Below are 12,506 nucleotides of genomic sequence, written 5' to 3' on the forward strand. Positions count from 1 at the left end.
CCCTCTTGGACATGTATATATACAAGTCAACTTGATCATTAGGGAGAACATTTACTCACTCATCATTACATCTATTTTTGTGCCAAGAAAAGAAGATAAACTAGCCGAAGTCAAAAGAGAGAGAAGATAGTCAAAGGAGAGAGAAGACGAGCTGTTTTTTTGCTTTACTTCCGCTCACACGTGCGAATTTTCTAAGGCAAATTCTGTGCTACTACATGCCCGAAATTTCAGGTTCCAAAATTTTAGGAGATGACAATTCGTACTTGTGGCTTTACATTTATGCAATTTGGCACTTCTTTGAGAGTCACCTATGACAAAATATATCATGATATCCAAGACAAAATTCTTGAAGGACTAACCAGGTTAAAGAACTATAACTTATGTCCTTAAAAGATGGTTCAAAGAAATCCGAAGTCTTTGCTATATCATGCCTTATCATTGTTCAAAATGAAAGCATTTGAATTTTATAAAAGTATGAGCAAGAAGACCATGTCATCCAAAATTTGTAGCTAGACTGAGCATGGAAGATATCTCCTTGAAAGCATCAACGACACTTAGATCCGAACCATACAAGATTTTATGTGTAGACAAGTTTAGGAATACACAAAATGAACTTCCACTATGGAAGAATTCGAGACTCTATTCTATGGCAGCTTGATCGAATCTCCTATGACACTATATGCAAAGTTCGAAGGATCTGTGGACTATACTATTATGAACAAAAACTATTAACAGTCACTAAAGAATTTATGAAGCAATCAACAATTCATTGAGGCAAGCAACAAGTATGTACTATGAAGAACAATGTAAAATTTCAGAAGTATAGAAGCCGTATGAGGAAGTCTGTTATCTCTACAAGCTACAGGAGGAACATTATCTCTAATGATGTGAGTTATGTTGAGAAATCAAGAGGGCTACAATTGAAGTGATTTCTCTTAAACTTGATAATTGCTTGTGATGTTCTTTTACTTTTCTTTCTTATTAGCTTCTTCTTCTTTTATTATTATGTTGTTCTTATCATCAAACAACTACCAAAAACATGAAGATCAATAGTACACAAGGACACAAGATGTAGGCTGCTAGCTAGGGCCAAAACCTCTCCTAGAGAGGAAAACCCACAAAAATCTCTTCTCTTCTTATAGATTCTTCAAATGACGAATTCCAAGACCTCTAGACCAAGACCAAGACCCTTCCAAGACCAAGTCAAACCTTTGGAGGATGTGCTTCTTCTTACCAAGTCAAACCAAGTCAAATGTCTTCTAATTACAGAACTTCGACCCCTAACTTCAGATTTCGGCCCTCACTATAGGTCTAAATTTTTCAGCCCCCTGCAACTAGCTTCAACTTCGCACGTGTGGGTGAATTAGGGCTCCTAAGACTTCCTTCCTTTGCTTGTGTTGCTTCCTCTTCAAAAGCTTGTAGGTGACCAAATAGTCTTCTTCTCTTCCAATTTCGACCCTTCTTTGATGACTTGAAATTTTTGGCCTTGACGCTGCAGAAACCCTAGCCTTTCTTGGCACGTGTGAGAGAGAGAGTGTGTAAAAATCAGAAGTTTCGATTTCTTTCTTCCTTCTAGTCCTTCACTTTCCTTCTTCCTTCTTGTTCTTGCTTCCTTGATGAGTGAGTCTTTGATGCTCCAAATGAGGTCGAACGATTTCTTATATATAGCCCTTCCAGGAGTACGAATTTCCCTAATTAGGCCGACTTCCCTAATATGGCCCCAAAGGGCAAGGACAAATCAAGATCTACAATTCTTTTGATCCCTTGGCCAAATTTGATCTGATTTGCTCACTATATAATAATAATGGACACAATGAACAAAATTGCCCACTCAAAAGAGGAAAAGCAAGAAGTGAGAATTCCAACACGGATAAATGTGGCCTAGCTCTATGTGCTCAAACTAATGAAAATCATTGGTTTGTGGATAGTGGGTGCTCCAGACACATGACAGGGGACAAAAGGAAGTTTGCCACATTGAACAAAAAGGAAGGAAATGTATCCTTTGGAAGTGGACCTACCAAAATTGCTGGAAAAGGAACTGTTACTCTTATTAATGGAAAAGGAAAAGCTCAAAATGCTTTGCTAGTAAACGGGCTCAAACACAACCTCCTGAGTGTTAGCCAAATCTGTGATCAAGGACATAATGTTGTCTTTAGCACCAAAGACTGTGAAATAAGGAACTCTTCCTTAGGGGAACTTGTGGCAAAATGGGTTAGAACACCAAGCAACATCTACATTCTGAACAAGATTCAAGAAGATAAATGCTACTTGAGTCAAACAGATGAAAGTTGGTTGTGGCACAAGCGACTTGGACATACAAGCTTCGATAACTTGATCAATATCAACAAGATTAAAGTAGTACAAGACATTCCAAAGTTATTCAAACCAAATCAAGGAATATGTGGTCCATGTCAACATGGAAAGCAAACTAGAACCAACCAAAAGACCAAGGAGTTTTCTACATCAAAGCCTTTGGAGATCATCCATGCTGATTTATGTGGACCAACTAGAACTCCGACACTCCAAGGAGAAAGAGGAAGCCGAAGAGTGAGCGCAGAGGAAGCTGAAAGATCAAGCGAGCGTTGAGGAAGCCGAAGAGCTAGCGGAGAAAGGAAGTCAAAGGTCAGGGGTATTAGGAATATAAAACAGAGAACAAGGAAAGTTTAGGGTCACTGGCAAACTGTAAGAAAATAAAGGAAGCCGAAGCTCTGGCAGAAATGGAAGGAACAGGAGGACAGAAGTAAGTCATAGGCCCAGCAGGGTTGGGAGCAGAGAATTACAACCAAACAGATCCAGATGGTTTACAACAGAGGGTTGGATCCCTTGAGGTTGGTGCCTCAGAACTAAAATGATTGGTGTCTTTGGGAGTTGGTGCTCCTAAATTCAAGGTTGGTGCCTTGACAAGACAGAGTTGGTGCTCTGGAGGTTGGAGCCTCACAAAGAGTCCAAGTTGGTGCTTGGCAACTAATTGAAACCATATATATATATATTGTACTAGATTTATTGCAAATATCACATTAATAAAAGCATCTATTCCTGTTATCTAATTCTGTGTTCCAAATATAAATGTTTTTAACTGATATAAATAATAATTGAAAAGAAATACTGATTCACCCCCCTCTCAGTATTTCCAATAGGAACAATTATAAAGAACAGACTTGTGACATCTTGTTAGTGATATAAAGTGAAAGGATCGAAACTATAAAGAACCATGTTTGTGATTTTGCTAACTCTATGAAAGAACTATGATTAGATATCTGAAGGCACATGAAGCTCATTTCAGTGGCAATAGTATGTGAAGTTGCTATGCTACTCTTCTATACATAAAAGAAGGACGGTTTACATCTATGAAGGCAACTTGTCTATGAAGATTGAAAGGAACTAAGACAAAGCAAGCAACCCAACGAAATTTCTGTGGTTCGTGCAATGGTTGAAGGATTGAGGCGCCTTTGTTGAAGAAAGTTGGTAGATGACAACTGAAGATAACTCAAAGGACCTAATCTTTGTAAGAAGAGATAAGGTAAGGTCAAAAGAGGTATGTATCATTCTTGCTCATTTCAGAAGTTGTCTTGCAAACTATTGTGCATATCTATCTCACTGTCACTGTCATACTTCACTGTCGCTACCCTAGGGTTCTGACATCATTGTTATATTTGTATTAGAGGCACTGTTACACATCACTGTCACTGTCATACTTCACTATCGCTGTCCTAGGGTTCTGCCATGATTGTCATATTTTGTTGGAATTTCTAAGTCTATCCGTTAGAAATTCTTCCTGTACTATCTAATTTAATTCTTCCTACTTGTTCAGTTACTTAACAAGTTATTTACCATGTAAATATTGAAAATAAATACAAGTACAATATCAACACATACAGATTATCAACTGAAAGAAAACAAGCACAAGTGACACCATTGTTTTTGGACTAATGTCCCCGGAAAAACCCAATGCAGGAAAACCGGTGCAACTATTCAGAGGGTTTTATTATTATGCAGTTTCAGAATACAACCTGTCAGAACAGTACCTGACAGAGCAGGGCCAAAGGAGTTGTTACCGAGGGTTTCTAGCTGAGGAACCTGGATCAGTAGTGCAGTTGTACAAGACGATTAGAGTAGGGGGCATCTCGACAAGCAGCAAAAGGATTTCCAAGAGGGAAATCAGGACTCAGAGCGAGTCCAGAAGAGAACTTCCAGACGGGAAGTAGAGGCTCAGAGGAGTCGAACTGAGAACTTCCAGGAGGGAAGTAGAGGAGCGTCATGGCACTACACGGGGTAAGAGACTAGGATAGACTGGACGGAGCATTGAACTTCGCAGTCTGGAAGGCTAGAATCTTATCAGTGCTTGACAGGAATCGTGTCAAGAACTTCGCCTTGAAGGTTATAGCTATCCCAGTCGACCCCAATGATAACGACAAGTACGAAGAGGTGATGGCGAGGGCCAAGTGCATTATCCTTGACGGGGTCAAGGATCATGTGGTACCACATATAGCCGAGAAGGAAATGACAGTTGAGATGTGGGAGGCTCTCAAGAACCTGTACCAGCATACTTCTGTGCAGAGAAGAATGCTGCTCGAGAACCAGATGAGGTCGTATCAGATGAAGAAGGGTCAATTGATTGACACCTTCCTCGGAGGACTGAATGAGATCCGAGACCAGTTGACTGCTATAGGAGCGACACCGGATCAGGAGCTTATGGTGAGGACAACCCTGAATGTTGTCTCAGAAGATTGGGAAGTGTTTGTCCAGAGTATCCTGGGTAGAGGGACTCTCCCACCTTGGGATGAGATGTGGGCAGCTCTTCGCCAGGAAGAGATCAGACGATAGTCGAAGACAGGTAGCAACAATAAAGGGATCAAGGTCAAGCAGGAGGAGGAGGATGTGGCCCTAGCATCTGAGGGAAAGTAGGAGAAGCGGAAGAAGAAAGATCTCTCCAAGATCAAGTGCTTCCACTGTGAGGAGATGGGTCATTATGCGACCCAGTGCCCAAGGAAGAAGAGTAAGGGAGAGTCTTCTGAGACTAAGGCAGCGCCAGCATGGGTAGAGAAGAAAGTTTTGACAGATGATGATTGTGCCATGAGTGCACACGCCACTTGAGCGAAAGTGGGGAGATATCGAGCTGTAGTCAGGCGAACTACAGGCGATGAGGGGCAGGATCCTTGAGGTACCCAGCCTCTTGGATTAGACCTTGCTACGGGAGCCCCGACGAGGAGTAGCAGGACTGGCTGAGTGGGTAGAGACGGATGCGGATGGAGCGACAAAGAGAGCTACAGTGCAGGAGTCCCAAGACAGCGCAGAGCTAGCAGGCTGCAGCAGTGCAAGAGGCACAGGAGTGTTGCACCAGTGCAGGAAGGCACAAAGAGGTGTGCAACGGTGTGAGATGCAGGGAGTTGTTGCAGCAACGTAGAGGTCAGAGAGGGAGCACTTGTCAGCGACAGAGGGAGCTTCAACATCAGAGGGTGTTTCTAGCCCAACAGGGAGGTCAGTTGGGAGATTAGTTACTTACTTCTCAGTAACTGAGTTGCAGTGTAGCAGTGGGCAGCATGATGCAACATGATGAGAGGAGGTGCAGTGCGGATGCAGTGCTGGGAGAAAGGACCAGCAGCAACATGGATGCAGAGGGAGCTGTCGTACAGATGCAGCAGTGGTAGTGGTAGAACCATGGGCAGCAGTACAAGAGGTAGCAGTGCAGAGGATGTTGGGTAGGAAGGCCTAGCATCAGCACAGGTACTGATGCCAGATGATCAGAGTAATACTCAATGAGGAGTATTGCTAGAGCACAGTCCTCGCTAAAAGGGAGTGTTGATTTGGGGTAGCATCGGATGTGCTCTAGCCACGAAATTTGGTGGAGAGGTTGGGGCACATGAGATCTCCAATACATAGGAAGGGTTTGGGCAGATTCTAAACAGTTCAGGAGATTAAAATAATTAATATTTTTAATGGAGTCCCTAAGTCTAAACTTAAGGAAAATAAAATATTAATGTGTATTGATATGAATGTGTTAGAATGGTCCAAAAGACATGGATCAAGCTAGATCTATCTTAGCCGTTGATTAGGGACTTAATCTCGGCCGTTGAGATGTCAACAGGAAAAGTATAAGAGGAGGCTTGAGGGTCACTTGGAGAAGACACCAGAGTGATTAGTGATTCTATTCTCTAGAGCGAGGTTTGCTAAGAGAGATAGACTCAGTGATTGGGAGAGCAGTTGAGGAGCATTGAGTACAGAGAAACAGAGAAGGCAAAGATTGTGTCGGGAGAGTAGCATAGCAGCCAAGGAGAGTGATGCAGAGCCAGCAAGGGCTCACGCATGGCCATGTAGAGGCAGCCAAGTGTTGCGTGGAGCACCAGAGAGGCCAGCGTGTCTGACGTAGAGGCCCAAAAAGCTGACGCAGGGCCTCCTGGGGCTGACGCAGGCCAAGAAAGGCTGACGTAGGGCCAGCGTGAGATAGAGAGGGGTTGACACAATCCAGATTGGGCAGGCACTGGGGTTGTAGAGCAGTTTTGTGCTGAGGAGCTGCCGGAAGGATTTTCCAGGGTTTCAGGTAGGAGATTTCTCTCAAACTGTGAGGTATAGCTGCTAAGGAAATTCTATGTTGGGTAGGCCAGTTTTGGCACCCAGATTGTACTCTCATATTGCTTAATAAGAAAACCCTCAGATAGCTGCACCGATTTTCCCGCATTGGATTTTTTCAGGGACATTGGTCCAAAAATAATGGTGTCATGTGGTGTGTTTGTTCTTGTTTCTTTTAGTTGTTGATCTGTAATATGTTGAGCATGCACTGGTGTTTATTTTCAATATTTGCTTTGTAAATAACTTGTTAAAGAAAAATAACAAGTAGGTAGGAATAAATCAGAAAAAGTGCATGAAGGGTTTCTAAACTAAGGAAACTTAGAAACTTAAATAATTTTCCCGCATTGGGTTTTTCTGGGGACATTAGTCCAAAAACAACGGTGTCACTTGTGCTTGTTTTCTTTCAATTGATGATCTGTATGTGTTGATACTGTACTTGTATTTATTTTCAGTATTTACATGGTATATAACTTGTTGAGTAACTAAACAAGTAGGAAGAATTAAATCAGATAGCACAGGAAGAATTTCTAACGGATAGACTTAGAAATTCCAACATGGTATCAGAGGGTGGTTGCAAATCACAGGATAACTGAAGGCATCAGCCGAGTAGAGCAGGAGCAGTGGAAACAGCTGTCCTGAGTGACAAAAGTTGTTCCTAGCAGAAAGTAGCAAGAAAGGGGTGACACAGAGAGCCTGCGTCATCAGTTCGAGCCAGGAGGAGGATCAACACTGAGGCAGAGAGGAGCAGACTTGACCTACGCAGTGCCCGATCATCTTTCTTAGCTAGGAAGGATCGACGCTGTGGCCAGGAGGTGGAGATTATGCCAGTGTCGGGATTGCGCAGAGCCTAGAGGCTCTAACCTTCAAACTGCTGGGGCATAGGAGGTTGTGGGTAAGTTGCGGAGCGAAGCTGGTGGGGTACTGTGGTCAGAACAATACCTAACAGGGCAAGAGCAAGGAGGAAGGAGTTGCTGCCAAGGATTGGTAGAGGGATTTTTGGAAGGGAATTCGAGGCTCAGAGGGAGTCAAACCGAGAACTTCCAGACGGGAAGTAGAGAGACATGAAAGAGTCGAAAGAGGAGCAACAAAATGGCAGTGAATGGGCTAAGAGATCAGGATAGACTGGATGGAGCTTCAAACTTCGTAGTCTGGAAGGCCAGGATCTTGTCCATTCTAGACAGGGCTTTCAGAAACTGCAAGATGTAGAATACAAGCCATATAAAGATATATAATTCAAGCCAGAGAGTATGAGCGAGCCTCCACAGAGAATAGTGAGTCACCATTGTGAATGTGAGCTACTGCAATCATTTTTTTCAAAATCGGCCGGTTTGAACCAGAAATCGGTCAAAATAGTCGGTTCATTAGCCCTTACCATCAAATCGGTTGAAAAACCAGGTTTTTTGAGGGACGAATTGATTTTTTGGTCTGACTGGCCATAAATTGGTCGACTTATTACTAGGCTAGCTACGGACCCCACAGAATGCAGTTTTGTGAGTTTTGATGTCGTTTTGAGGGAAATTTGGGGTTGTTTCCCTCCAAAAACAACCCCTCTAAGAAAAGCATGCCTCCCCTCTCATTTGCCTCACACATATCAACCCTAGCAACACTAGAAATCAATGGTAATGTTAAATTCTTAAAGTAAAAGTGACATTTCCTTTATTTTTCATTTTCATCCTTTTACTTAAATTTTTAACATTACCATGAAATGACTCAGGATGTTTGAGAGTGGTTTCGACCTCATTGGATTTCATATGGAGAAACTAGAATTTTAGAGTTCACTCAAAATTCAATAGACTTAATGGTTTTCAGGATTTCATGGTTTGGGGGTTTGCAATGTTTCCATTTGATTCTATCATGCATGAGGGTATGAGATTGACGTTTGATCAAGAGCATGAAGCCCTTTAAGAACCTTGATGTTGGTGGCATTGATTTTTTAACTTTGTTGATGTTCGTGGTATTGATTGTTGAACTCCTCTACCATGGCCTTAACAAGAATGTACCCTTCACTCAAAGGAAAATAATTGGTTAGGGATGCTAAGATTTTTCTACCACATTATAAGGCCGAGGAGATGAACCCTTCACTCAAACCAAAATCACTAGTTAGGCATGTTAAACTTTTTCAATTTCTATCATATTATAAGGTTGAGAAATCTAATTCTGAAGACTTTGAGTGATATGATGTTTATGTATCTCTTGCTAGTGATCCCAATTTTAGTAGTGTTGCATCAATGATGAGTTTCATGAGTGATCATGTTGATTAGTGATTTGTAGTTTTGATGTCTATTTCTGCTGCTACTACTACCACTACTGCTAAGGTTGCAGAGGAGTTTTGGGAGTCCTCAAACACTCAACCATATTATTTATATAGATCATGTTGATGATCCCTTGTCCAGTAGTGGTGATGAGTATGATCATGATGAGGAGTGATCATGCTGATCACTGATATGTAGAATTGTAGTAGGCCAGTGTCCCCATAGCTTATAACATTGTTTTTGGACTCTAGAGGCCATTTAGAGCCTCAGTGATTATGTATTTTGTTGTTGATATGTATTTCACTTGGTGCCAATTTAATATATTCACCTTTACCTGGTATATAGATGAGAAAACTTTGCATATTTCATCTCTATTGGTTTGGAATCATGGTTTTAAATCTTAAAAATAGTTTTTTCATTAAAAACTAATTATTTCATGTATTTTTTAAAGACTGGTTCATTGAGATCTGACCAATTCCGGTTTGATAGGTGGATCGGTCCAGTCACTGGTTCCCATTTTTAAAACTATGAGTGTAATATCGATAGAGTCAAGCAATACCACTGAGCCACAGAAGTCAAGCGATGCCACTGTAATATGTTTTGGGCCACAAAAGCCAAGCTATGCCACCAAAAAAGTCAAGCAATGCCACTGTTGTTAAGAACGAGCCATTATAATCACGAGCGAGTCATTGTGTAGGGTATACGGGCCACAAAATATTAATTTTGAGCCTCAAAGACAATAGCGAGCCACTATTGTTAAGAACGTACCACTGTATAGATAATGCAAGCTACTGAGATGCACAGGGAATGCGAGCCATTGAAGGATATGCAAGCCATGTGAGCCACTGTAATTAAGCAAGCCACTGTAATTGATAGAAAGCCACATATGCGAGCTATTGTAATTAATTCGAGCCACAAATAAATGTAACCGAGCCTCGGATCGATATGATCCTCAGAGAAATGTGGTGCCACAGAAAAAACCAAGCCATAGAGAAAATGCGATGCTTGTGTCCTGCGATGAAGCACAACAATAGGGTATATATAGTTATTTCCACCTATGAAGGGTCACGTCCCTTGGGTAGGTCGACATGAGATAATATGAGACCGACTTGCAAATATTGGATGGAAATTCTTAAATTCGAATTTGCTCAAAATAATATTAAATATATTTTTCCACATGACTTTAATGATTGCTTGCCCATGATGATTTGTGCTATATTAATAATAATATTTCTTTATCAACTTGAATTCACATTTGGGGCATGATGGGCTTCTTTTGGAGTAGGATGGTTTCTCATGGGTAATTCGTCCCATAGTTGCCCCAAATTTCAATAGGTGGAAGGCTTTGCATCAATCAAGTTAGTCATGACTCACTCATGAGAGCTGCATAGCTAGAAAACCTTTTAGGTTTCTTAATTTCTCTGGATGTGCCATTAGGAGTTGCACATCCTTCTGCTTCTTCCAATGTAGATCTAAGCTATGTTGGTCTTTTTCTAATTTCTAGAACAATAATTGGTTCCACTGGTTCACGAGGCCTTTCTAGCCCTGCAGGACCTTCTATAGAACTCGAATGCTCATCCTCATGCTTTACCTCATCAAAGGAATCCATGGAAACTTCCTTAGACTTCCAATATGCCACTTTCTCATCAAAAGTGGCATCTCGCATCTCGATTGACCTCGATCCATTGCTGCTCTAGAATGTAGACTCTATAGGCCTTTGATGATTCATTGTAACCAACAAATATGTTTTTTTCCCTGAAGGTTCCAGCTTGTTCCTCTTATCCTTAGGAACATGGATGTAGACAAGACAACCAAAGATTCTCATGTGTCCAACCTCTGGCTTCCTTCTAGAGAACGCTTCTTCAGGAGTCTTATCTTCCAAAATTCGATGACGACTTCTACTTTGGATATCTAGAGCTGTTAATGATGCTTCTCCCCAACATCGACAATCATGCATCATGGACCTGCTCTTTCGTTCTGCTACACCATTCTATTGTGGATTATAGGGGACAATCAACTCCCTCTTAATCCCAGCTTTCTTACATAAAGCAACAAGTTCTTTTGAGGTGTACTCTCCTCCATTGTCAAATCTCAAAATATTGATCTTCTTACTTGTCAAGTTCTCCACTTCAGCTTTGAATTCCTGAAACCTTGTGAAGACTTCATCCTTGGTCTTCATAAGATAGATCCATGTCTTGTGAGAGAAGTCATCAATAAATGTCACATAGTACAATGAACCTCCAAGTGATCTCACAGGCATCGGAGCACACACATCAGAGTGTATCAAATCTAAGACTTCTTTAGATTTGCTATCACTACTTGGAAATGGTTTTTTAATGTTCTTTCCAAGTGCACAACCTTTATAAACACCTTTATGATCTATCTGTAATTCAAGGACACCTGAAACTATTTGAGTCAATTCAGGGAGTGCTCTATAATGAAGGTGACCGTATTTTCTATGCCATAGCTCACTTGGATTGATTTCCTTATGTACTAGGGCTTATCATTGTATTCTTTATTTTTTCCAAGTAAACTCTCAGGGAGAAACCCAAGGGTTGCATTTCCATGTTCGTGGATGACATCCCTTGTGCATCTCACTAGGGAGTTTTGAATTGGGTACATGCTGGGATAAAACTAGACAAATGGCCATATGACTATTATGACCAGTAAGTGAGGGTAAAAGGAGTAATATAGTGACTAGTCTAATAGTCATATCATTTAATTCTAATTTTTATTTTCAAGAGAAACCTTGAGGCCAAACTTTAATGCGATATCCGATATGACCATTAAGGGGGGGTAAAATAACTATATAGAGTCATATTGTTGTATTCTACTTTTTTCTCCAAGGAAAACCTTGAGGGGAAACCCAAGTGTTTCAATCCCATGTTCATGGATGGCATCCCTTGTAAATTTGTCAGCATAGACTAGTGCACTGCACCTAGGGAGGTTTGAACTGGGCACATGTTGGCATGAAACTAACCAAATGCATAGCAATGTTGGCACTAATCGATTGAGCTAACCCTTTGGTCTACTATCATTATATTTTGTGAGATGTTAGTATTAGGTGATGTACTGTTATAGGTCCTAAATTAATAAAGTCTTATATCATAGTAATAAAATGTATTAAGACATGTTATTGGTAGTGTGGCTTTATTTATGTCTAATTCCACTGCCAGGTGTACAGATCATTGTCTCCTTCCTTGAAATTATGTTGTGCATCTGACTTCAATTTTTATGGAATAATACATTATACAATTTTCTCTCTCTCGCTCTATACAACTCTTCTTTGTATTGAATATATGATTTCTTGGCAGAGGTTCAATTTGAGCCAATCACATTTGGATGATTTCTTTGGAGGACCAGCATTTTTAGCATGGGCAAGAATGGGAAACTTGCACGGGTAAAATTTCTCAACCATTGCAGTGATGCAGCAATAAGTATCATTCTATGTGAGAGAAAGTAGATGTGTATTCTTCCTCTCTTTTCTCTATTTAGTGTGTTTATTATTATGTATGCTTATGATGGCACCGCACAAGACTATGGACAAACAATGCTCAAGATTTAGTCTCCTTATTTTTTCTACTTTGCACATTATTGCTTCTGCTCGATCACATGTACCTTCTCTCACAACCAAATGGGATTATGAATTGGATGCCCCAGATAGAATTTGGGGTTGGAAATTATTTC

General features: G+C 40.9%; 1 protein-coding gene across 4 annotated transcripts in view; it reads left to right on the top strand.

Annotated features, from left to right (window-relative positions):
- Nucleotides 1-12,506, top strand: part of CYL1 (alpha-N-acetylglucosaminidase family / NAGLU family) — a 468,268-nt gene that overhangs the window by 88,627 nt on the left and 367,135 nt on the right. For all 4 annotated transcript variants that reach the window (XM_089425378.1, XM_089425375.1, XM_089425370.1 and 1 more), the window contains exon 5: nucleotides 12,134-12,219. In XM_089425378.1, the coding sequence (XP_089281504.1) occupies nucleotides 12,134-12,219 (86 nt within the window). The remainder of the gene's footprint in view (nucleotides 1-12,133; nucleotides 12,220-12,506) is intronic.

Source organism: Pinus tabuliformis, chromosome 6 (genome assembly GCF_031772625.1).
Source record: "Pinus tabuliformis cultivar Carrire ecotype Pingquan chromosome 6, CPIR1, whole genome shotgun sequence".
In the NCBI taxonomy this organism is placed as follows: Eukaryota; Viridiplantae; Streptophyta; class Pinopsida; order Pinales; family Pinaceae; genus Pinus; species Pinus tabuliformis.